General features: G+C 45.7%; 2 protein-coding genes across 3 annotated transcripts in view; both read left to right on the top strand.

Moving 5' to 3' along the window:
* The window catches only part of LOC141182832 (uncharacterized), a 618,372-nt gene that overhangs the window by 352,573 nt on the left and 239,878 nt on the right, over positions 1–25,921 (top strand). Inside the window, exon 1 of one of the 2 annotated variants that reach the window (XM_073660963.1) lies at positions 1,180–1,200. The exons of the other annotated variant lie outside the window; for it this stretch is intronic. The gene's annotated coding sequence lies outside the window, so the exon portion shown is untranslated. Of the gene's footprint in view, positions 1–1,179; positions 1,201–25,921 lie in introns of those variants that run through there. 2 annotated transcript variants of the gene reach the window in all.
* LOC141182831 (uncharacterized) overlaps positions 1–25,921 on the top strand; it is a 168,595-nt gene that overhangs the window by 138,755 nt on the left and 3,919 nt on the right. The window contains exons 10-12 of the mRNA XM_073660958.1: positions 19,899–20,022; positions 20,106–20,194; positions 24,092–24,152. Coding sequence (XP_073517059.1) covers positions 19,899–20,022; positions 20,106–20,194; positions 24,092–24,152 — 274 coding nt within the window. The remainder of the gene's footprint in view (positions 1–19,898; positions 20,023–20,105; positions 20,195–24,091; positions 24,153–25,921) is intronic.

The raw sequence follows: 25,921 nt of genomic DNA, 5'->3' as shown, positions 1-25,921 counted from the left end.
CTCCGCTCCGTACACCTCGTACACGCGCGGTTCCGCTCCGTACGCCTCGTACACGCGCGGCTCCGCTCCGTACGCCTCGTACACGCGCGGCTCCGCACGCCTCGTACACGCGCAGCTCCGCTCCGTACACACACGGCTCCGCTCTGTACGCCTCGTACACGCGAGACTCCGCTCCGTACGCCTCGTACACGCGCGGCTCCGCTCCGTACGCCTCGTACACGCGCAGCTCCGCTCCGTACGCATCGAACACGCGCGGCTCCGCTCCGTACGCCTCGTACACGCGCGGCTCCGCTCCGTACGCCTCGTACACGCGCGGCTCCGCTCCGTACGCCTCGTACACGCGCGGCTCCGCTCCGTATGCCTCGTACACACGCGGCTCCGCTTCGTACGCCTCGTACACACGCGGCTCCGCTCCGTACACACGGCTCCGCTCCGTACGCCTCGTACACGCGCGGCTCCGCTCCGTACGCCTCGTACACGCGCGGCTCCGCTCCGTACGCCTCGTACACGCGCGGCTCCGCTCCGTACGCCTCGTACACGTGCGGCTCCGCTCCGTACGCCTCGTACACGCGCGGCTCCGCTCCGTACGCCTCGTACACGCGCGGCTCCGCTCAGTACGCCTCGTACACGCGCGGCTCCGCTCCGTACGCCTCGTACACGCGCGGCTCCGCTCCGTACGCCTCGTACACGCGCGGCTCCGCTCCGTACGCCTCGTACACGCGCGGCTCCGCTCCGTACGCCTCGTACACGCGCGGCTCCGCTCCGTACGCCTCGTACACGCGCGGCTCCGCTCCGTACGCCTCGTACACGCGCGGCTCCGCTCCGTACGCCTCGTACACGCGCGGCTCCACTCCGTACGCCTCGTACACACGCGGCTCCGCTCCGTACACCTCGTACACGCGCGGCTCTGCTCCGTACACCTCGTACACACACGGCTCCGCTCCGTACACCTCGTACACACGCGGCTCTGCTCCGTACACCTCGTACACACGCGGCTCTGCTACATCCACACTGTAAACCCCTCCTGACCCCACACATAAACTTCAGCTCATCCAGCACCATGACAACCAGCACAGCAGAGTCCTGCATCCACTGAGGCCCCTGATCATGTGACCCCTGACTCCTCCCCTCCTGTGACCTCATCACAGCGCCTGTGCGCACAGAGCAGCCATATATGTGGTGGTGGCTCTGCAGGTGGAGGTATGTGGAGACCCCCATTACTGGGCGCAGGGGGCATTAACCCCTTCAGCACGGAGACCCTTTTGGGGTCTTGTGTTGCCCCTTTATAAGAATCATAAGGTTTTTGTTCTGTTTCATGTAATAGATACATACGACCCAACTATGGAGACAGGAAGGGAGGAAACGTATTGTTCTCATAGTACAGGACCCCTTTACTGCCCCACAGTGTAATGCCCCCATTATGCCCCTTATGCAGGATGTATGATGCCCCCACACAGTGTAATGCCCCCATTATGCCCCTTATGCAGGATGTATGATGCCCCCCACAGTGTAATGCCCCCATTATGCCCCTTATGCAAGATGTATGATGCCCCCCACACAGTGTAATGCCCCCGTTATGCCCCTTATGCAGTATGTATGATGCTCCCCACACAGTGTAATGCCCCCATTATGCCCCTTATGCAAGATGTATGATGCCCCCATTATGCCCCTTATGCAGGATGTATGATGCCCCCACACAGTGTAATGCCCCCATTATGCCCCTTATGCAAGATGTATGATGCCCCCCACACAGTATAATGCCCCCATTATGCCCCTTATGCAAGATGTATGATGCCCCCACACAGTATAATGCCCCCATTATGCCCCTTATGCAGGATGTATGATGCCCCCCACAGTGTAATGCCCCCATTATGCCCCTTATACAGGATGTATGATGCCCCACACAGTGTAATGCCCCCATTATGCCTCTTATGCAGGATGTATGATGCCCCCCACACAGTGTAATGCCCCCATTATGCCCCTTATGCAGTATGTATGATGCCCCCACACAGTGTAATGCCCCCATTATGCCCCTTATGCAGGATGTATGATGCCCCACACAGTGTAATGCCCCCATTATGCCCCTTATGCAGTATGTGTAATGCCCCCATTATGCTCCTTATGTAGTATGTATGATGCCCCCACACAGTATAATGTTCCCCCAGTAGTGCCTGAGGTCCTGTAGTTGGAATAATCCCTCTGGAGTTGGTTTTCCCTTTGCCTGCTCCCCTACATGTATACCCTCGAGCATGTATACATGCATGTAGGGGAGCAGGCCTTACTAGATATCGAGGCTTTGTACAGTAATATACTGCATGAAGATGGTATCAGAGGAGTAAGATATTTCCTGAAATCAAAATCAATAGAGTGTAGCAGACATAATGACTTCATGGAGGATCTTCTAAAATTCACTCTTACTCATAACTTCTTTTTGACAGGAAGTACTTCCACCAGCTCAGGGGTACTGCGATGGGGAGCCTCTGTGCACCCTCACATGCTAAAGTATTCCTGAGCTGGTAGGAGGAAACTACAATATTCAGGGATGATCATAAGTGGTGGCATCCATATATTGGGGTATGGTACAAATATATTGACTACATTTTTATCATCTGGTCAGGGACGAGTGAACAATCTTTTGAATTTGTCAGAGAACTCAATATCCATAGAGTGGGCCTGAGATTTATATCAGAGTTTAATTATTACCAGCTGCCTTTCCTGGATGTACTAATCAAGAAGGATTGCAATGGGACCCTAGGAACACTCATCTATCATAAACCTTCAAGCACTAATAAACTATTGAAGTGGGATAGCCACCACCCCATCCTCATAAAAAGAAGAATACCCAAAGGCCAGTTTTTACGGTTGGGTACTGCTCTAATGTCACAGATTTTAATATACAGGCAATAGACCTGAACATCAGATTCAGGGAAAAAGGGTACTCATGGTACATTTTGGATTCCCAGAAAAATGGGAGAGACAGACACTCCTCCATACCTAACCTAGAGACCAAGAAAAAGATTGGACAACACGAGTAAGAAAAACTTACGACAATCAGAGTGACTGTATCTTTCATATCCTCAGAAAACACTGGGATATACTTGTGGCTGATCCGGACCTGAGGGTCCTGTGGGATCTACTCCCACAATAACTTTCAGAAACGGTCAGACAATTAGGGACCATTTAGTGCATAGTTACTGTCAGGGAAATATTGAGAAAGTATTAACAATTTCTCTCTGTCCCTGAAACCCCTCTTCATCCCTCCCTTATCCACCATTTGTCACCAGAGGAGAGCTGACACTCCAGCTGTTGGTATGCAAAAAACAGTACAAGAAGTTCAGTAGCCTATTCTACTTAACATACAAATGCATCTCCTCTTAGCACAGACCTGGGATAGATTGACACTTTCCAGCATAGGGGCAGAGATGGAAGGAAAGAGGAAATGGCTCGTTTAGGCTCAAAAGGGGTTTAACAAAGACTGCAGAATCTTCGGAATAACTAAAGTTTCATAATTCTCAAAATGAAGGGACCCATATTTTTAGTGACAGGGTCAGCTTGGGAATGATATGGATATTTTCCTGTCTCTGTAGGTCCCTCTGGGGGGCTGTGGCGCAAAAGTCCCAAAATAACAGATCGCAGCTATACCGTGTGAGGTCTCTTGAGAAAGGTAAAATCATAATGGAAAAAATTGTATCACTTTCGGGCCTCTACGATCAACCCACAATAAGTTATCACAAAAAACAGATATCTAATAAAGATATGAAGGCTGGAGACCAGCCCCCGTAATGTCATCCCAGGGGGTGTGTGGGCCGGTCTTTCACTTCAGCATAAAAGAATCTGCTGAGGTTGGAGTAGTATTCATTGCGGGAGTATATATTTATTATAGCAACGGATCTTGCTCGATAACAGTCAAATCAAGCTTAGTGTCTCCCCTTCACCTATATTGAATTGTCTCAGCGATCATTATAGTAAGTCTTCTTTAATCCTACTTATGTATTGTATTGTCCACTTTTGTAAAATCTTGTATATTTTTCATAATACTGCCTCCCTTTTGGATTAAATATAAAATTTAATAATTATTTTTCTTTTTTGCTGTAATTGGGCTATCGTGAAGCTGACAGTGACCGTACGGGGGCGTAGACACACATTCCATGCGTTGGAATCTGGAGGTGTGATGCCATATGCTCACTGGTCGCTTGCCGATACCTACGTAGTGGGTAGTCGGGATCGTGTGCTCGCCACTCCCTGATGAAATCCGGACAGAGTAACGGCAACGGTGAGATATTGTGTGATCTCCCCGGTGTCGTCACTGTGGAAACCTGACAATTTTTATAAAAAACCTGCACCCAAGGGGACTTGGCTAGATAGAGGAATCTACCGTTTCTTTAGATTTGGAGAACATTGTCCATTTAATTGGATGGATCCATGTAAATCTTTCTTGAGTTCCTCCATGCTTAAAATCTTTTTCTAGTGGGATTATTCCAACTGTAATTCCTCAGGACTAGTATATATGATCACACCTGCCCCTAGATTATGTAGGCAAGATCAAGAGGGAGTCTAGGAGGAGTGTGGGGGGGCATTTGGGCAGTATACGCCATGGTTGGGACACCCCATTAGCGAGACATATGAACAGTGTACATTGAGATCAAACTGGAGACATCTCCTTTTGTATCATTGAGATGGTTAAACCCAATGTGAGAGGAGGTGATCACAATAGATGTATCCTCAAAAAAGAAAGTAAGTGGATTGTTATACTGAATTCACTGGCCCCTAAGGGACTCAATGAGCAAATTTCTTATGCCTGTTTTGTGTGAATACAGCCCCATTCTGGATTATATTTTTAGATTGTATACTCTACCCATTGCTACTCAGTTCCCTGTGAATGGGGTTCACATATTATTGTACTTCATCGAGATATCTGAGCTTCTATATCAGAATTATTACTTAGCAATTATTCCACATATACTATTTATTAATTAACAAGTGTGGTGATCCTTGTGTATCTCTAATTGTGCAATAGAGGTCAAATTTGACCATTTAGGAATCTACTGTGGGCCATCATCCCATATCTTATGTAGTGATAAAGTAGATCTACACGCCTATTGCATGATGGGAGGATGTGCAATACTTGTTTTTAGTCTCCCATGACGCTGATCTCAGAGATAGAAAAATCCTATGTTGGTGGTATGCAATCCAAAACCATTATGCGCTCCGGTATGGAACGCATGCTTCTGGACATGCGCATTCGCAGATAGGAGACTGTGATGCACTCCGGCGTGGAACACACATGTCCGGGCACGTTTGTGCTTTCTGCCCGCCCGTTGTTTTGTGCTGGATTTTGGGGAATACTTGAGAATTTATTTTTGTTCCATCTGTCTTTAATTGATCCATCAGATTTGTCCTCAGAGAATTATAATTAGAGGAACCCATGGACACATTAGGATTTGTGAAGCTGACCTCCGCTCTCGTCTATTTCCTTTGAATTTATTGTATGACCTGTATTTCAAAACAGTAGCTCTTGGTTTGTTTCACTTCCATGTGTAAATTGAATTTGACTCGTTGTCTTTGATATTTCTTTCAAACTTAGTTTTTTTGATGTCTGAGATCCGTCCTCCAGACTTTTGTAAATTCTTTTGCATATTTTGTTTGATTTTTGTATCCAAAAAGGCTTCTACACGTGGCGGAAAACTTTCAACTAGTTATTTTCAAGAAACAAATATCAAACGCAATGTAACTTGGTTATCCTTGGTTAGGTTTTTTTTTTATTTAGATTGTGAGCCCCAATGGGGACAGCGATGATAATGTATGTAAAGCTCTGCGGAATATGTTGGCGCTATATAAAAATAAAGAATATATATATATAATATAATGTGGACATACACCCTGTAAAGCATGCAACTATGTTAACCGCTTCCCGACCGCCCACTGTACATAAACATCCGCGCTGCCTGGGCTCTGTGCAGCGCGGACGTTTAAAAACGGTGGGTGGTCTCGCAGCGCTCAGGACCCCCAGGGTCCTGCAAGCACTCCGAGAGCGGTGCAGAGCGTTAGCTCTGACAGGGAACATCATCGGGACCTGATTGGATCAGGTCCCAGTGATGTTAACCCTTTGCTGTCTTCTATATGCCGCGATCTATAGTGATCGCGGCATATAGAAGACAGCAGGAGGAGAGGGGGTGGTATACTTACCTCTCCGAAGACCCCTGATACCTTCCAGGACCTTGGGTTGCTATGGCAGCTGAAGGTCACATGACAGCCTCCAGCTCTGCCATATATGGTGTCCTGCCAGTGTCAGCCTGCAGCTGAAGCCTGGCAGGACTGTGTGAAGATCTCATGTAATGTAATATATGTCTATTACATTACATGAGATCAGCGATCAGAAAAATAAAAATTAATGTCCCATACAGGGACTAAGTAAAAATGTAAAAAAAAGTAAAAAAAATGTTTTGAAACTGTTAAAAAAAAATACAAAATAAATTAAAATAAATAAATAAAATATTAAACCGATAAATACGTATATTTATGCAAAAATAAAAAAAGTACACATATTTGGTATCGCCGCGTCCGAAACAACCCGAGCTATAAAACTGTCACACTAATTAACTCCTTCTGTGCACACCGTAATAAAAATAAATAAAAAACGGAGCAAAAAACTATGCTTTTTCCTCATATCGCAAAACAAAAAGTGGAAAAAAATGCGATCAAAAAGCAAAATGGAAATAAAAATGGTACCGCTGAAAATGTCATCTTGTTCCGCAAAAAAAAAGCCGCCATACAGCTCCATCAGCCGAAAAATAAAAAAGTTATAGCGCTCAGAATAAAGCAATGCAAAAAAAATATTTTTTCTATAAAATTGTTTTATTGTGTAAAAGCGCCAAAACATAAAAAAATATACAGTAAGTGTAATATCGCTGTAAACTTACTGACCCGAAGAATAAAGCTGCCTGATCACTTTCACCACACGCAGAACGACATAAAAAAACCCTCAAAAAACAATTCCTGAATTGTTGTTTTTTGTTAATTTTACCTCCCAAAAAACGGAATAGAAAGCGATCAAAAAATGTCACGTACCCAAAAATGGTACCAATAAAAATGTCAACTCGTCCCGCAAAAAACAAGCCGTCACATGACTCTGTCGGCCGAAATATGGAAAAATTATAGCTCTCAAAATATGGCGATGCAAAAACTAGATTTTGCAAAAAAAAAAGCGTCTCTTAGTGTGTGACAGCTGTCAGTCATAAAAACCCGATATAAATCTGGTATCTCTGTAATCGCACCGACCCGAAGAATAAATTAATCTAATCAGTTATATCACACGAGGAACGGCGTAAAAAAATAAATAAAATCAATTCTTCACCTGCTACTGATTTGTTTATTATGTCTCCCAAAGATCGCAGTAAGGCTCTGCTCACATTTATCCTGCGCTCTGCGCTGAGCACTTACGCCAGAGTTTCCGTGTAAATCTCTGAAATACGTGATTCAGACGGAACCCATGATGGAAGATTCCCTGTAATGAGGCAGATATAGGCCACTGTGAATGCCGTCTGGCCTGTGATCCCACGGTGTCATTTGTTTTAGGCGTGCATAAAAGTGCGGTTGGCCACAGTTTTGTGCACTTCTGAAAAAAAGGACACCGCTAAACAGAGGCCAGACGGAGTCCAGAGTAACTCTGCTGCCTCATTACAGTGAATGGATCCCGCAGGGGTTTCATCTGAATTACATCACTTTGAAATTTAGATGGAAACCCCGATGTAAGTGCTCAGCCTAGAGCGCCGGATAAATGTTATGTAAAATGTTCCCAATAAAAGCTTCAACTCAGTCCTCAAAAAAAGCTAGTCCCCACTCAGGTCCGTCATCTGTTAAAAATATAAGGGACTTCCAAGTTACTGGTAGCAGAAAGGCTCTGGAAAAGCGAAATGGCCCTTGCCCCCCAAAAGAAATTCAGAAAATTTTGTGCTCCCAAATCCAAATGCCTATTCTACAATAATTTGTTCTCCAATTGTCAAATAGCACTCCATCCCCCCCAGATCTCGCCATATGGCTGAGCGGTACGATACAGCCACATATGGGGTATTGTCACTTTTAGAAGAAATTGTGTGACTCATTTCGGCACCATTTTTACCCATTGCCCTGTGTGAAAATGTAAAATCTGAGGGTAAAACATTTTTTTGTGGTAAAAATATAATTATGCTTTTTTCACTGCCCAATGGTATAAATTTAAAAATTAAAAAATACTCACTACTTCCCTAGATGAATTCCTTGAGAGGTGTAGTTTACAAAATGGGGTCACTTGTGGGGGTTCCTGCTGTTTCGGCATGTCAGCGACTCTTCAAATGTGACATGGTGTCTGCAACCTATCCCAGCCAACATAGCGCTCCTTTCTCTTCCGAACCCTGCCGTACACCACAGCAGTGGTTTTCCCCCACATATGGGGTATCTGCGTACTCAGGAGAAATTGCTCAACAAATTTCATGGTGCAATTTCTCCTGTTACCCTTATGATAATACAAAATTAGGGAATGAAAAACCTTTTTTGTGGGAAAAATGTGAAAATTTTATTTTTATGGCTCAATATTATAAACTTCTGTGAAGCACCTGGGGGTGCAAGGTGCTCACCACACATCTAGATAAGTTCCCTAAGGGGTCTAGTTTCCAAAATGGTGTCACTTGTGGGGGGTTTCCACTGTTTAGGAACATCAGGGGCTCCCCAAATGCAACATGGCGTCCGCTAATTATTCAAACAAATTTTACATTCAAAAAGTCAAATGGCGCTCCTTCCCTTCTGAACCCTGCCGTGCGCCCAAACAGTGGTTTGCCTCCACATATGGGGTATCAGCGTGTTCAGGAGAAATTGCACAACAAACGCCATGGTGCAATTTATCCTATTACCCTTATGATAATGCAAAATAAAGGGATGAAAAATGTTTTTGTGGGAAAAATGTGAAAATTTTATTTTTACAGCTCAATATTATAAACTTCTGTGAAGCACCTTGGGGTTCAAGGTGCTCACCACACATCTAGATAAGTTCCCTAAGGGGTCTAGTTTCCAAAATGTTGTCACTTGTGGGGGGTTTCCACTGTTTAGGAACATCAGGGGCTCCCCAAATGCAACATGGCGTCCGCTAATTATTCAAACAAATTTTACATTCAAAAAGTCAAATGGCGCTCCTTCCCTTCCGAACCCTGCTGTGCGCCCAAACAGTGGTTTTCCCTCACATATGGGGTATCAGCTTGCTCAAGAGAAATTGCACAAAAAATTTTGGGGTCCATTTTTTCCTGTTACCCCTGTGAAAATAAAAAAAATTGGGTCTAAAGTAACATTTTTGTGAAAAAAGTTAAATGTTAATTTTTTTCTTCCACATTCCAAAAATTCCTGTGAAGCACCTGAAGGGTTAATAAAGTTATTGAATGTGGTTTTGAGTACCTTGAGGGGTGCAGTTTTTAGAATGATGTCACTTTTGGGTATTTTCTGTCATAAAGACCCCTCAAAGTGACTTCAAATATGATGTGGTCCCTAAAAAAATGTTTTTGTAAATTTTGTTGGAAAAATGAGAAATCGCTGGTCAACTTTTAACCCTTATAGCTCCCTAACAAAAAAAAATTTTGGTTCCAAAATTGTGCTGATGTAAAGTAGACATGTGGGAAATGTTATTATTAACTATTTTGTGTGACATATCTCTCTGATTTAAGGGCATGAAAATTCAAAGTTTGAAAATTGCTAAATTTTCAAAATTTTCGCCAAATTTCCGATTTTTTCACAAAACGCAAGTGATATCGAAGAAATTTTACCACTATCCTGAAGTACAATATGTCACGAAAAAACAGTCTCAGAATCAGGGGGATCCGTTCCAGAGTAATTGCTTCATAAAGTGACAGTGGTCAGAATTGAAAAAATTGGCCCGGTCACGAAGGCAAAAACAGGCTCTGGTGCGAAGTGGTTAATAAAACCAACACATTTGAAGAAAACCTAACAGGACTACAATTTGCAATACACAATTTCATCAGTTGTAACACTATAGGGGGTCATCTACTTAATAGAGTGTATAGAGAGTTAACTACAATATGTGGGATTCACGTCTGATCCACTAAAAAAATGTATTAGAAGACATTTATCTGACGCAATCAATCCCACAGCATTAAACCTGTCTGTGGTTTCAAGACACTTTTCACAAAAAAAATAAAGGGGATATCAGATCCTTCAGATATTAGGAATAGAAAAGGCTTATAAACCATTAAGAGGTGGAGATATGAAAAGAAAAATCTTAAATAGAAAGTCAGATTGGATATTTAAATTACACACTAGAGCCCCACAGGGAATGGACATCAGACAGGATTAATATTACAGTACAATTAATTGTATTTGTCTTTGATTTCCAGTGATTTTATTGAATGTCTCATGCATGAGTTGTATTTGTGTATTCTCTTTTACTTCCATACAATACAGTGTTAAATTGTCTGAGAAGTGCTCAGTAATCAATGGACACCCAGGAAAGGGAAGGATATAAAAGTATCAGAGAGACTAACATGTTGTAAATCAGGAATAAGCATTGGTTTCCTATGCGGGCACTTGGTGGTATGCCATCACAACAGTTTTTATGAACTCACAATAAGGCTATGTGCCCACGTAGCAGATTTGATCCAGAGCGTTTTTGCCTCTCTATGGCAGAAAAAAACGCATGCAGATTTACATGCGTTTTTTCTGCCAGAGAGAAGCATTTTTTCAGCGTTTTCGCATGCGTTTTTTCAAGCAGTTTTCCAAGCGATTCTGAGCATCTCTTGGAAAGTGCTTGACAAGTTGGTCACACTATATAAATCCGTGCAACCGGCATGGATTTATATATTGTGACCAAGTAATAGTTAAAAAAAGAATAAGAATGGTAAAAAATAAAAAAAAAAGATTATACTCACCTTCCGATGTCTTCCCGGTGTCATCTCTGCTGCGTCCGGTCTCTTGCAATGCTCGCGCTGTTGTGAAGGACCTGCGGTGACATCATTGAGTCATGTGATGGGTCACATGACTCAGTGACGTCATGGCAGGTCCTTCACAACAGCGCGAGCATTGCAAGAGACCGGACGGCGTGGACAAAACACCGGGATGACATCGGAAGGTGAGTATAATCTTTATTTTTTGTTTTAAATTCTTTTATTTACATATTCTATGGTACCTGAGTCTGGAGGAGAGTCTTCTATCCTCCTGGCCTGGGTACCATCCGCACATTAGAACGCGCCAATTATGCAAGTACAGATGCGGAATTGGCGCGTTCTAATGCAAGTCAATGGCGGCGATTACGCTGCGTGTCCGCAAAATTAATGGACATGCTGCGTATTTTTGAGCGCAGCATAAACGCTGCAGAAAAATACGCAGCATGGGCATTGAAAGTGCGGATTTTCATTGGAGACCATGGGGGAAGGTTTGCCAAGCGTTTCCCAAGCGTTTACGCTGCGGAATTTCTGCAGCGTAAACGCTTGACAAACGCATCGTGGGCACACAGCCTCAATGTGAGGTTTTAACAATATAGACCATGCTGGAGAATCCATCTCTCCTCCTTGCTCTACTTGAACCTTGAAATGTCCCTGACCAGGGCGGCTCCATGCGGTGATCTTCAGACAAAGTGCATTGAATAAACAGTGAGCTGACCTCCCTCTCCATTTTCCCATTATATGCATGTTTTCCCTATAGTGACGAATATTTATTTTTGCTAAAACTGTGATATTTTCACTTTAAAACTTTTTTTAAACCTTTTTTAAACAACTCTCCTTAGTGCGATCATACAACACAGAAGCCTCTGATTGCTCAGATGATGCACTGTACTACTGTAGTGCCGTGTATTATCACTACCTGTGCAATAGTAACGTCCCTATATGTAACATACTTGGCGGCGTCCTTGCATGGTGGTCCATCTCCCACTGTGCAAGAGCGCGCACTTGATCTCCAGTCCAGAATGTCTCTCTGGCTTCCCTCCTTGCTGTCTGTTTGTCTGTTTTGGCTGCATAGGGCGACGCCCGCTGAACTTCCTGTTTCTTGTACCTGCTGCGGACACGCCCCTGTTGCACCTTCAGCCTATTGCTGTCCATCTTTGGGTATTTATACCACCTTCTTCCTCAAGATGGCGCCTGAGCATTGTGTCCTGTCAGTCGGCTTTTGGTCTCTGACATGCCAGGTCCTATCCTGTTTTCCTGCCTGTTTTCCAGTTCTGTGTCTGAACTGTGGTCTGTTCTTGTGAACACGCTTCTTGCCTGTTCTTTCGCCTTCTAGGGGCCGTATTCCTAGATCTGCTTGTCCCTGCCTTGCAGTATCTGTTCCTGTCTGAACTAAGTCCTGTCTATGTCTCCTGCCTTGCGGTATCAGTTCCTGTGTCTGAACTGAGTCCTGTCTGTGTACTCTTGCCTGCTGCCTTTCCTGGAGGCTGTATTTCCAGGCCTGTCTGAACACGCTCCTAGCCTGTTCCTCCCGCCTTCTAGGGGCCGATTACCTAGATCCGTTCCTGTATCTTGTCTGTCCTGTCTGAACACGCTCCTTGCCTGTTCGTCCCGCCTCTCTGGGGGCCGTATTCCCAGACCCGCTCCTGTATCCCGCTGCAGTGTCGGTCTCTTCCGTACACTCAGTTCCAGTCTGAACTCTCTCCTATCCTTTACCTGTTTTGCCTCTATGTCCGTTCCTTTCCTTTTTCTGCAGAGTCTGAACTCGTACCTAACTCCTGCTTGTTGTCTCTGTACTCCCGTTTGTGAGTTTGTGGTCCCCTCGCTACTTCACTGCAAGTACCCTGTGGGTATCTGGCTCTGCCTTTCCCTTCCTGTCTGTTCCGTGTGAACAGAGCCCTGTCCGTCCTGCTCTGACTCCTTGCTCACTGCTCCGGCAGTCCTGTCCTGCCCTGCTTGTGCTCGCTGCTTCTGCAGCCCCGTCCTGCTCTGTTCTTGCCCACCGCTTTGGGCGTTCCCTCTCTGCTGTGGTTGTCTACCGCATCTGCGGTTCTGTGACCCAGAACTGGGTCTTAACCTTTCTGTGCTCCAGCCCGTCCTTTCGGCCAGTACCTCCCTGCCTGCATACTCGCCTGTATCCACCCCTCTGCATACCTGCCGTGTTTGCTTACATCCACCAGTCTGTGCCAGCCTAACCTGCCTGTTCCAGTAATTCCAGTGTGGGTCAACCCCCGTGTCCGGAGTTTGACCTGGAGTAGCACCTGGTCCCTCTGCCCGGTTTCTCCCTGGTGCACTGGCGTCGTATGCCGTCGTGCCACCTTGGTCGGATCGGCCAGATACTTAGTCACGCCCCTCCAGGCACTCTCCGGTCCATGGTCCAGTGGAACCACAACACCCGCACACGCCAGTCAGTCCGGGCGTGTGCATAACAGCATGCTCAGGCCATGGTTCCCGTTGAGCCCCACGGCCTTCGCTCTCTGAGAAGTTTTCCAGCGAATACATGCATTAAAAATAAATAAATAAAATTTATTTTTTTTTTCTCAGCTGAGTTCCAGGCAAATTACGCACCCGTCCAGATGGATCTATCTGCTCTCGTTCCTGCGGATCCGCCACGTTACTATGGGGATCCAAGACAAAGTCGTGCATTTGTGGAGCAATGCATGCTACACTTCAATTTCTACCCTCTATGTTTTCCCACCGATCGGGTTAAGGTGGCATTCATTATGTCTTACCTGGCGGGTGATGCCTTGGAATGGATCAACCCCCTATATGAAACACGGGATCCGATCCTCCTGGACCTAATGGCCTTCCTGGTGGCCTTTCTAATGGTCTTCGATGATCCTAACCCGGAGGCTCCTGCTGAAGCTTCACCTCCCAATATCCCGGAGCAGCCCCGATGGGTAATGTGTGTGGGTAGCGCAATAGTCCTCCAGCCCAATGAGACTACTGCCCACCCAGAATCCTCACAGGGTGACTACGCTTTCCGGAATACTTCTCCCAACCTCAAGAGGCAGTCCAGACGTGCTAGACGTAGAGGCAAGCCGTCACGCCAGGGTCTGTCCTCCCTGAGACCTCCTGACCCCAACCTTGAAGTCCCTACTGAAGCTTCATCTCCCTGTATCCCGGAGAAGCCCCAACGGGTAATGTGCGTGGGTAGTGCTCCGGTTCTCCTGCCCGAAGAGACTTCTGCCCATCCAGACTCCACACAGGAGAACTTCCTGCACCCAGCATCAGATGCTTCACCCACTTTAACCGGTGTGCATGTCCAAGGATGCTCCAAAGCTGTGGTTACCTCAGAGTCTGTGCACCTCTACTACCTGGCGGAGGACCCCCTGTTGCCTCCTGAATCCTCCGGGATACCACTCGATGACAAATGGAGAGAGACTTCTCTACACTCGGTACTCGATACTTTGTCCGCTTCGTCCTGTGAGCCTGACAATGGGTACCCCAAAGTGGTAGTTACCCCCGAGTCTCTACACCCCTCCGACCAGGCGGAGGACCTCCAGTTGTCTCCAGAACCCTTCGGGGTGCTACCTGGTAGCGAAAGGACAGAGACTCTCCTATACTCTGTACCTGATACCTCGCTCGCTTCGTCCAGTGAGTCCAACCTAGTGTACTCCGAAGCAGAGGTTACTCCCGAGTCTCTACACCCCTCCGACCAGGCGGAGGACCTCCAGTTGTGTCCAGAACCCTTCGGGGTGCTACCTGGTAGCGAAAGGACAGAGACTCTCCTTTACTCTGTACCTGATACCTCGCTCGCTTCGTCCAGTGAGTCCAACCTAGTGTACTCCGAAGCAGAGGTTAATCCCGAGTCTCTACACCCCTCCGACCAGGCGGAGGACCTCCAGTTGTCTCCAGAACCCTTCGGGGTGCCACCTGGTGGTGAATGGACAGAGACTTTCCTATATCCTGGATCTGATACCTCGCTTGCTTCGTCCAGTGAGTCCGACCTTGTGTACTCTGAAGCAGAGGTTACCCTTGAGTCTCTACACCCCTCTGACCAGGCGGAGGACCTCCAGTTGTCTCCAGAACCCTTCGGGGTGCCACCTGGTGGTGAATGGACAGAGACTTTCCTATACTCGGTACCCGATACCTCGCCTGCTTCCTCCAGTGAGTCTGACCTAGTGTACTCTGAAGCAGATGTTTTCTCTGAGCCTCTGCACTCTTCTGACCCGGCGGAGGACCTCCAGTTGTTTCCTGAATTCTCCGGGGTACCACCAGATAACAAAGAGACAGTGACTTTTCCTCATTATGTACCTGATAACCAGTCTATTTCTTCCTGTGAGCTTGACAAGATGTACCTCGAAGCAGAGATTACCCCCAAGTCTCTGTCCCCCTCCAACCCGGTGAAGGACTTCCAGTCGTCTCCTGTACCCTCTGGGGTGCCACCTGAAAATATGTGGAGAGAGACTTCCTTGTGTGCTGTTCCTGGTACTCCACCCGTTTCGTCTGTTGCTAGGGATGGCTGGATAGGAGGTAGCATCCTAGCTAACCAGATGAGATCAATTTTTCCTGTGGACAGTGGAAGTGATCTCCTTGAAGTGAACGACTGGTCCTCGAATTCCCTGCGGAAGATTCTGGCAGGCCTGAAGAAGAGGGGGCGTAAGGGGGGGGGGTACTGTAACATACTTGGCGGCGTCCTTGCATGGTGGTCCATCTCCCACTGTGCAAGAGCGCGCACTTGATCTCCAGTCCAGAATGTCTCTCTGGCTTCCCTCCTTGCTGTCTGTTTGTCTGTTTTGGCTGCATAGGGCGACGCCCGCTGAACTTCCTGTTTCTTGTACCTGCTGCGGACACGCCCCTGTTGCACCTTCAGCCTATTGCTGTCCATCTTTGGGTATTTATACCACCTTCTTCCTCAAGATGGCGCCTGAGCATTGTGTCCTGTCAGTCGGCTTTTGGTCTCTGACATGCCAGGTCCTATCCTGTTTTCCTGCCTGTTTTCCAGTTCTGTGTCTGAACTGTGGTCTGTTCTTGTGAACACGCTTCTTGCCTGTTCTTTCGCCTTCTAGGGGCCGTATTCCTAGATCTGCTTGTCCCTGCCTTGCAGTATCTGTTCCTGTCTGAACTAAGTCCTGTCTATGTCTCCTGCCTTGCGGTATCAGTTCCCGTGTCTGAACTGAGTCCTGTCTGTGTACTCTTGCCTGCTGCCTTTCCTGGAGGCTGTATTTCCAGGCCTGTCTGAACACGCTCCTAGCCTGTTCCTCCCGCCTTCTAGGGGCCGATTACCTAGATCCGTTCCTGTATCTTGTCTGTCCTGTCTGAACACGCTCCTTGCCTGTTCGTCCCGCCTCTCTGGGGGCCGTATTCCCAGACCCGCTCCTGTATCCCGCTGCAGTGTCGGTCTCTTCCGTACACTCAGTTCCAGTCTGAACTCTCTCCTATCCTTTACCTGTTTTGCCTCTATGTCCGTTCCTTTCCTTTTTCTGCAGAGTCTGAACTCGTACCTAACTCCTGCTTGTTGTCTCTGTACTCCCGTTTGTGAGTTTGTGGTCCCCTCGCTACTTCACTGCAAGTACCCTGTGGGTATCTGGCTCTGCCTTTCCCTTCCTGTCTGTTCCGTGTGAACAGAGCCCTGTCCGTCCTGCTCTGACTCCTTGCTCACTGCTCCGGCAGTCCTGTCCTGCCCTGCTTGTGCTCGCTGCTCCTGCAGCCCCGTCCTGCTCTGTTCTTGCCCACCGCTTTGGGCGTTCCCTCTCTGCTGTGGTTGTCTACCGCATCTGCGGTTCTGTGACCCAGAACTGGGTCTTAACCTTTCTGTGCTCCAGCCCGTCCTTTCGGCCAGTACCTCCCTGCCTGCATACTCGCCTGTATCCACCCCTCTGCATACCTGCCGTGTTTGCTTACATCCACCAGTCTGTGCCAGCCTAACCTGCCTGTTCCAGTAATTCCAGTGTGGGTCAACCCCCGTGTCCGGAGTTTGACCTGGAGTAGCACCTGGTCCCTCTGCCCGGTTTCTCCCTGGTGCACTGGCGTCGTATGCCGTCGTGCCACCTTGGTCGGATCGGCCAGATACTTAGTCACGCCCCTCCAGGCACTCTCCGGTCCATGGTCCAGTGGAACCACAACACCCGCACACGCCAGTCAGTCCGGGCGTGTGCATAACACTATACACATGAGATAATTGTTGACTGATCGGTCATTTGGCAGACGGTTATCTCTCCCATACACACAAATATTCCAGCTTTTCTGTGGTCTGTATGAGAGAGTCGCCTCTAGCCGAGGACTATCTACAGGAAGAACAAACATTTTAGCCTCTGAAATTCAGGATCATAGATCCTTCTCTGCCCTGACATTATCTGTTGGGAGGCCCCCAAAAACATTATATAGTTTACCAAACCCCCCCGAAATCAGTGCTTTCATGCAGCTTTAGTCTAATGTGTCTGGGGGCGTTAAAAGGTAACTTATTGGACGCTGCCTCTGGCCCGGCCTAATAGACTTTCGTACATTGCAGGCCCAAACACCATTATTAGGCATTTAAGTATCATAGTAGCTAGGCAGCCCCATACTATTGAGCACTTGGGGGAGGAAGGTCATTCAGCCGAACTCTGTCAAACCTTATTAGATGCCATGTTTGCTTTTTGCAGGAGCAAGTGGTTAAACTGCCAGGGATTTTATTGCAGTCACACCCATGCCATCCCTGTGGTGTACATCTATGTTCTGGTGCTCAAAAGAATTCATATAAGAACAAACACAAATGTTTAACATGTTAAAAAATGACAATGTGTCTTCTGCTTTTTGCATGTTTTTTTTTTTACAAGAATTGTTGGTGACAGTTTTCTTTTGAAACTTTTTAATATCTGCTTTTTTCAGTTTTTTTTTCTTGTAATATAGGAAAGCCTAAGGCCAGAAGTAAACCCCATAATACACTGTACATGTAGACTTTAGTATCAAATAATTTCTGTCCACGGTGTTTGTGCAAACAAAACAGCTTTTATAAAAGCCTCACACTTCTGTGTGTGAATCAGACATGAGATCTAACTTGATAAAAGATTACAGTCTGGGGAAGATGGGAAACTTTCATATAGATGGCCAGTGGTGCAGTAGTCAGTGACGGACTCTGGCCAAATATGGTTTTAGAGCCGTAGTAGAAGATGTTGCCTCATCATGACGTAGTTATTTCTCATGTCACTTGTAATGAATATCTCCTGCAGTATTGCTAATTCCAATTCCATTGTCGGAAAATGAGACAAGAATTAGCGTTATGGAAGGTGTCATGAACTCACAAAGAGACGACACCGGGGAGATTACATAATCTCTCACCGTTGTCGTCACTCTGTGGGGATATGTGTATATGCCCCCGTACGGTCACTGTCAGCTTCACGATAACCCAATTATTATTGTTCGCTGCCACCACCGTCCAGATTTGAAATATAATACAGGCCTGGTCGGACGCCTGCGTTCTGGTAGGGTATATGGCTTCGGGGGAGGGAACGATTACAGAGCAAAAGAAACAGGACTATTACATTTTATATTTAATCCAAAAGGAAGGCAGTGTTATGAAAAATATACAAGGATTTTACAAAGGGGACAATACAGTACAGAATATACAGTTACAAAATATAAACAGGATTAAAGAAGACTTACGTAATAGATCGCAGAGACAATTCCGTTTAGCTGGAGGGGGGCGCCCCACTTATTGATTTGACTGTTATCGAACAAGATCCGTTTATTATAGTCTCTATACCCCCCTGGCAATGAATACTCATCCATCCTCCTTGGATTCTTTTATGCCTAAGGGGAGAACTGCCCACACAGCACCTGGGATGACATTAAGGGGGCTGGCTCTACCATTTTTTCCGTTATGAATTTACCTTCCTTTAGAGACCTCACATGACATAGTTGTTGTCTGTTATTTTGTTACTTTAGCACCCCAGCTACCCGGAGGGACTCACAGCTACGATAAAATAAGCATATTGTTCCTTGGCTGACCCTGCAACTAAAAACATGGGTCCCATTATTAGCGGAGTTATAGAACTTACAATATTTCATATTTCGTATCAGCTCCGGACATCCTGGAGTTTGTGTTAAACCCCTTTGAAGCCTAAATGAGTTTTCCTTCAATCTCTGCCCCTGCTGGAAGGTGTCAACCTATCCCAGGTCTGTGCTAAGGGGAGATGCATTCCTATGTTAAGTGGGTCAGTAGCACCTTTTGTGCTGCATTTGTCTACAAGTGACTTCTGCTGTGTGTGTTAAATTGCATGGAAACAGTTGGTTTGGTCCAAATGGTGGATAAGGAAGAGGTGAGAGGGAAGAGGGGCTTGGGAGAAATTGTTAATATTTTCTCAATATTTCCCTGACAGTGAGTCTATGAGAAACGTATTCAGCTGCAGACTCCGAGGAAGAAACTGCTTGTTGTCTGTGGCCTAAAATATATAGGTTTTATTACTAGATGTAAAGAAAAAATGAAATACTGTCAAATAATAAATCTCCTTATATGTTTCCCCTCGTTATCTCCAATAGTTGTATTATTGCACAGGATTTTTATGATGTTCCATTGGCTTATCTTCTCCTCATTCGGGTCTCTACAATATCAGATCCTCTCAGTGAAGATCTTCTATATAACAAAATTTTCCTGATTTACCCATCAAAGATGGATATGGACAGGGACAAGATGGAGATGGCGGAGAGGATATTACATCTCACCCTAGAGATCCTCTTCCGGCTTACTGGAGAGGTGAGAGATTCTGATGACATCACATTTAATTATTCTTATCTATGGGAATAACAGGTGAACAAAACTGGAGAGGTGAGGACTCTGGAAATGTCTGTAGTGAGATTTATTAATGTGTCTCTCCATAACCAGAGATTAATCACAGGACCTCCACCTCACCCCCTGATACATGAGGACATCAATGACCAGATCCTAGAACTCGCCTACAAGATGATTGGGCTTCTGACTGGAGAGGTGACATTGCTGGGACATTATACAGTAACACTATGAAGGGATCGGGGAGATGACTGTATCATTGTATGTATCAGGTTCCTATAAGATGTCAGGATGTCGCTGTCTATTTCTCCATGGAGGAGTGGGAGTATTTAGAAGGACACACAGATCTGTACAGTAACATCATGATGGAGGTTCCCCAGTCCCTCACATCACCAGGTAATAGACAGGACTAAATACACACAACCTATAATTATCTGTATGTAAAGAATGAATTCAGTCCCTGTATGTGTTTCCTCCAGATCTATCCAGTAAGAGGACAACACCAGAGAGATGTCCCCGTCCTCTTCTTCGTCAGGACTGTAAACAAGAAGATCTCAATGTTCCTCAGGTAGATACAGAGAAGATGTCATGAGATCTCCCCTATGATGTGTAGACGGCTGTAAAGGTCTTTTGTTCAGTCTTGTTTTATCCACCAGTATTATATGTTTTATATTTGTGTAGTGAGAACGGAGGGGATGACAGGATTAGAGCTGATCATTAGTGTTGAGTACTCCGATACTGAAATATCTGGTATCGACCAATATTTGCGGTATCGGAGTTCCGATACTGAGTTCCGATATTTTTAGAATATCGAATACCGGAATCGGAAGTTCCCATAATGCCTGTGCTCTGCAGTGTCTCTGAAGGATGACAAGCTGGATGGCAGCGCTCAGCTTACTGTACTTGTAATTTAGTGTTAAAGGATTTATTAAAAAAAATAATAATGTTTTCATGCACCGTCTCTTTAAAAAAGCCGTCCGGCAATTCAGCAGCGCATACATCGGTACCCGACAATTTAGAATAGAAAGAATAGAGCATCACACATAGATTAGATGCATAGAAACATGTCAGTCACATATATAAGAAGTACAGTGACAGTGTTGATTACTGTACTTGTCATTTAGTGTTAAAATAAAGGATTTATTAAAAAAAAAATTGGCGTGGGGTTCCCCGTAATTTTAGTCTCTAGCGGAGGTTAAGCAGACGGCTGGGGCAGATGTTTGAAGCCTGGGAAGGGGGTAATACCCATGGAGCTTCCCAGGCTACTAATATCAGCCCCCAGCTGAATACCTAGTCTTTACTAGCTATTAAAATCGGGGACCCCCCAAAAAATGACGTGGGGTCCCCCCTATTTTAATAGCTTGCAAAGGCTAGGCAGACAGCTGGGGGCTGATATTAATAGCCCAGGAAGGGTGCCATGAATATTGGCCCCCTCCCAGGCTAGAAACACCAGCCACCCCAGAAATTGCGCATCCATAGGATGCGCCAATTCTGGCACTTAGCCTCGCTCTTCCCACTGCCCTGTAGCGGTGGCAGTGGGGTAATAGGGCTGGGGTTGATGTCAGCTTATAATGCCTGCTGACATCAAGCCCAGGTTAGTAATGGAGAGGCGTCTATAAGACACCCCCATTACTAACCCCATAGTCAAAGTTAAAGAAAAACACAAACACCCAGAATAAAGTCCTTTAATTGAAATAAACACACAATTCTTTATTGTTCTAAATTAAACCATACTTACCATCACACCCATTCCAGCTGAAGCCAACGATCTCCTGCAATAAAAGTAAAATAATAAAGCAACCTCATCCTTACCTTTCCATGGTTCCCACGACGGCTCCAGCTCTGCTACATTCACATGACAGACTGGATCGCAGCCGAAAGCTGCCATCCAGCTTGCCATGCCGCAGACACTGAGAAGCTCCTCAGTGAAGCTCCTCAGTGTCTGGCTGTGACGGCATAAAGATGAGCTGAGGTCATGTCCAATGAACTCAGCTCACCTCATGCACGTTACTGACAGCGTTGGAAAATTCTCCTGCGCATGCAGTGAGCATGAGAGAATTCTCTTGCTGAAGCGCTGAGCGCAGGAGAATTTTCCCACGCTGTCAGTGACGTGCATGAGGTGAGCTCATGTCCAATGAACTCAGCTCACCTCATGCACGTCACTGACAGCGTGGGAGAATTCTCCTGCGCTCAGCGCTTGAGCAGGAGAATTCTCCCACGCTGGGATGGCATTGAGATGACAGGCTGGATCACAGCTGAGCGCTGCCATCCAGCTTGTCATCCTTCAGAGACACTGCAGAGCGCAAGCATGCCTGCGCTCTGCAGTGTCTATGAAGGATGGCATGCTGGATGGCAGCGCTCAGCTGTGATCCAGCCTGTCATCTCAATGCCATCCCAGCGTGAGAGAACTCTCCCGCTCAAGCGCTGAGCGCAGGAGAATTTTCCCACGCTGTCAGTGACGTGCATGAGGTGAGCTGAGTTCATTGGACATGACCTCGGCTCATCTTTATGCCGTCACAGCGAGACACTGAGGAGCGCAAGCATGCCTGCGCTTCTCAGTGTCTGTGGCATGGCAAGCTGGATGGCAGCTTTCGGCTGCGATCCAGCCTGTCATGTCAATGTAGCAGAGCTGAAGCTTTCGTGGGAACCATGGAAAGGTAAGGATGATGTTGCTTTATTATTTTACTTTTATTGCAGAAGACATTGGCTTCAGCTGGAATGGGCGTGATGGTAAGTATGGTTTAATTTAGAACATTAAAAAATTGTGTGTTTATTTCAATTAAAGGACTTTATTCTGGGTGTTGTGTTTTTTTAAATACTTTACTAGAAATTCATGGCGGTCATGTCTAATATTGGCGTGACCCCATGAATTTCGGGCTTAGGTCCAGCTGATAATGCCAAGCTGGCCCTAACCCCTTTATTACCCAGTGAGCCACCGCACCAGGGCCCTGGATGAGTTGGGTACAGCGGCGCTTCTATGAACGCGCCATTTTCTGGGGTGGCTGCGGACTGCAATTTGCAGCGGGGGGGGCCCAGAAAACTTGGGCCTCCCTGCGCTGCGGAATCCAGCCCCCAGCTGCCTAGTTGTACCTGGCTGGACACAAAAATAGGGCGAAGCCCCACGTATTTTTGTTTTTAATTATTTCATGAAATTCATGAAATAATTAAGAAAAAAGGGCTTCCCTATATTATTGTGTCCGGCCAGGTACAAATAGGCAGCTGGTGGTTGGGGGCAGCCCGTTCCTGCCTGCTGTACCTGGCTGGACACAAAAATATGGCGAAGGCCACGTCAAATTTTTGGTGAAAAATTCAATAAAATAAAAAAAATAAAAAAAACCACATTTAGGGACTGCATCTTTATTAAGCCATCCACGTGAGGGGTTAATAAAGATGCAGTTCCTAAATTATTATTTGTTTTTATTATTTTTTAATTAATTTTTCCCAAAAATTTTGACGTGGGCTTTGCCATAATTATGTATGCCAGCCAGGTACAGCATCCAGGAACGGGCTGCCCCCAACCACCAGCTGCCTATTTGTACCTGGCCGGACATAACAATATAGGGAAGCCCTTTTTTTTAAATTATTTCATGAATTTCATGAAATAATTAGAAAAAAAAAACGTGGGTCTTCGCCCTATTTTTGTGTCCAGCCAGGTACAACTAGGCAGCTGGGGGCTGGAATCCACAGCGCAGGGAGGCCCAAGCTTTCTGCCCCCCCCCCCCCGCTGCAAATTGCAGTCCGCAGCCACCCCAGAAAATGGCGCGTTCATAGAAGTGCCATCTTCTGGCGCTGTACCCAACTCATCCAGGGCCCTGGTGCGGTGGCTCACTGGGTAATAAAGGGGTTAGGGCAGCTTGGCATTATCAGCTGGCCCTAAGCCTGAAATTCATGGGGTCACGCCAATATTAGACATGACCGCCATAAATTTCTAGTAAAGTATTAAAAAACACAACACCCAGAATAAAGTCCTTTAATTGAAATAAACACACAATTTTTTAATGTTCTAAATTAAACCATACTTACCATCACGCCCATTCCAGCTGAAGCCAATGTCTTCTGCAATAAAAGTAAAATAATAAAGCAACATCATCCTTACCTTTCCATGGTTCCCACGACAGCTTCAGCTGTGTGATGCTCTATTCTTTCTATTCTAAATTGTCGGGTACCGGTGTATGCCGCTGATGAATTGCCGGCTTTTCATGTCATTCTACATTATTCTTAGTTGTTTTCCTTCATGTAGAATTAACCTACAAGGAAAGAAAGGGTTTATTTTTATTCCGATATTTGTGTCCCATTGACTTGCATTGGTTTCCGGTATTGGAATCGGCGATATCCGATATATTTTGGATATCGGTCCGATCCAATCCGATCCGATATTTCCCGATATCGGAAGGTATCGCTCAACACTACTGATCATACATGGGACTTCTCCATCTGTCTTTGACTTTTATAATATTTGTTTCAGGGTGAAGATGTGAGGGGTGATGAGCGATGTAAAGGGGAGATTCCTACATATGACTACCCAGGTGAGTAGTGACCACTAAATGCAGAGAAGTCACAGATTCTTCTCAGTCACCGGCTGTGGCTGCTTTATCAGTGGTGTAGTCCGGTCGTATCACAATCGTGTGATCACCATTTTGCATCTAGATTACAACATTCTCCTCCGTCCGAAAATGTTCAATTTACTTTGGGAAATTGTGAAAGCCCTTTTCTATAGAACTTACAACCTGGAGGATCCACCTACCCCCTGGGATTAGGAGACGCTGACCGTTACCTACCCAGATCTGTAAACTATAAAGCTAAATGACAGCGTACGTAGAATGTGCTGACAAGTTAGAAAATCACTTGAAGAAAAATATTATGATGGGCCTGTAAGAGAAAGTGGAGGGTAATGATGCTGTTGGCTTCCTAGAACCCTGATATCTTATTGGATGAATCTACCTTCTCTCCCTTCTGTGCTGCTGAATGTGCTCATATGGTCCCTACAAGACCAGGTTCAGTCTTTCTGGCCAAACTTCACTTTTATGATCGATAACATTAATTGTGCAGTGAGGGCCCAGTGTGAATTTCTGTACAATAACAGCAGAGTCTCCCTTTATCCTGACTTTTCAATATCTTTTAAAACCAATTAACTTCAAACAGGATCGCGATAAACTATACAAAAAACATTACACCTGTGCCATGATATATCTCTAAGCTGTGCGTGGCTGATGGCTGTAATATACATTTATTCCCGCCTGCAGGAGATGTGTTGGCTCCAGCCCTGGTTTCATGGATTCACTCCACGTCATAAATTCCATTATGTTTTCAATCCTAAGGAATTCAGATTACTGCACAATCTCTCCTGAAATGGGGGCGCTAATACTTTCTCTACTCTTCTGGTCAGGACTCATAGTAGCTCCAATAGTCCACCATAAATTAGTGTAACTCCGGTTTAGTGTTGGATTTCTCCCCTCATACATACGTTGTTGTTGGGGATGTTACATGTTTTTATATTCTTTCTTTTTTTATACCTTCATTCTCTATGATAGTTTCATTGTGGTGGGATCGGCCGGCCTCACTTATGTGAGTCTGTAACTCCCTGGTAGTCTTTCAGAAAGATCTCCATTGCCTCTTCCAAATGTCCGAGATCTAAATTTAAGACACCTCAGCTCTGCAGTATTATAAAAAAAGTTCACTTTCAATGTCTAAAATTTCTTCTCATCTGACAGAAAATATTGTCCCATACGATAGTTTAGATTGCCAAGAGCCACCGAGCCCCATACTCTAATTACCCCAGAGAGGTTTCACCACTAGTTACTCATTTTTCTCTGATGAAGACTGTTGAGTTTGATCATTTCAGTAGATGTTTTATTGTCTATAGTCAGTTTTTGACTTCAGTACTCCTCTGCTTTAACCCCTTCCTGCAACCAGTTTTCTGTCCCTAATCAGGGCCATTTTTCAAATCTGACGTGTGTCACTTTATGTGGTGATAACTTTGGAATTCTTCACAAAGGATAATAGAAAACAAATGGACCTTACAAATTATTTTTCAACTTCTTTTGAATCCGACAATCCCCTATATACGGTTGTACCGTACTGTCTGGGCACATGGGAGGTTAAGAAGGGAAGGAGCGACATTTAGCTATTAGGAATGCAGATTTTGCTGGAATAGTTCGCAGACACAATGTATTGGGGGAGCTGTTTATGGTCACCTGGAAGCTCAAAAGATGGCTACCACAAACAGGCTTGCCTTATCTATCCGTTTATAGATTTCAAAAATTACTTTGCTCATCACCCTTTAACCCCTCTACAT

Source organism: Phyllobates terribilis, unplaced genomic scaffold, assembly GCF_046119375.1.
Source record: "Phyllobates terribilis strain yellow unplaced genomic scaffold, ASM4611937v1 Scaffold_36__1_contigs__length_13169755, whole genome shotgun sequence".
Classification (NCBI taxonomy): Eukaryota; Metazoa; Chordata; class Amphibia; order Anura; family Dendrobatidae; genus Phyllobates; species Phyllobates terribilis.
The sequence above is the reverse complement of the archived record's forward strand: the minus strand, read 5'-3'. Positions and strand labels throughout refer to the sequence as shown.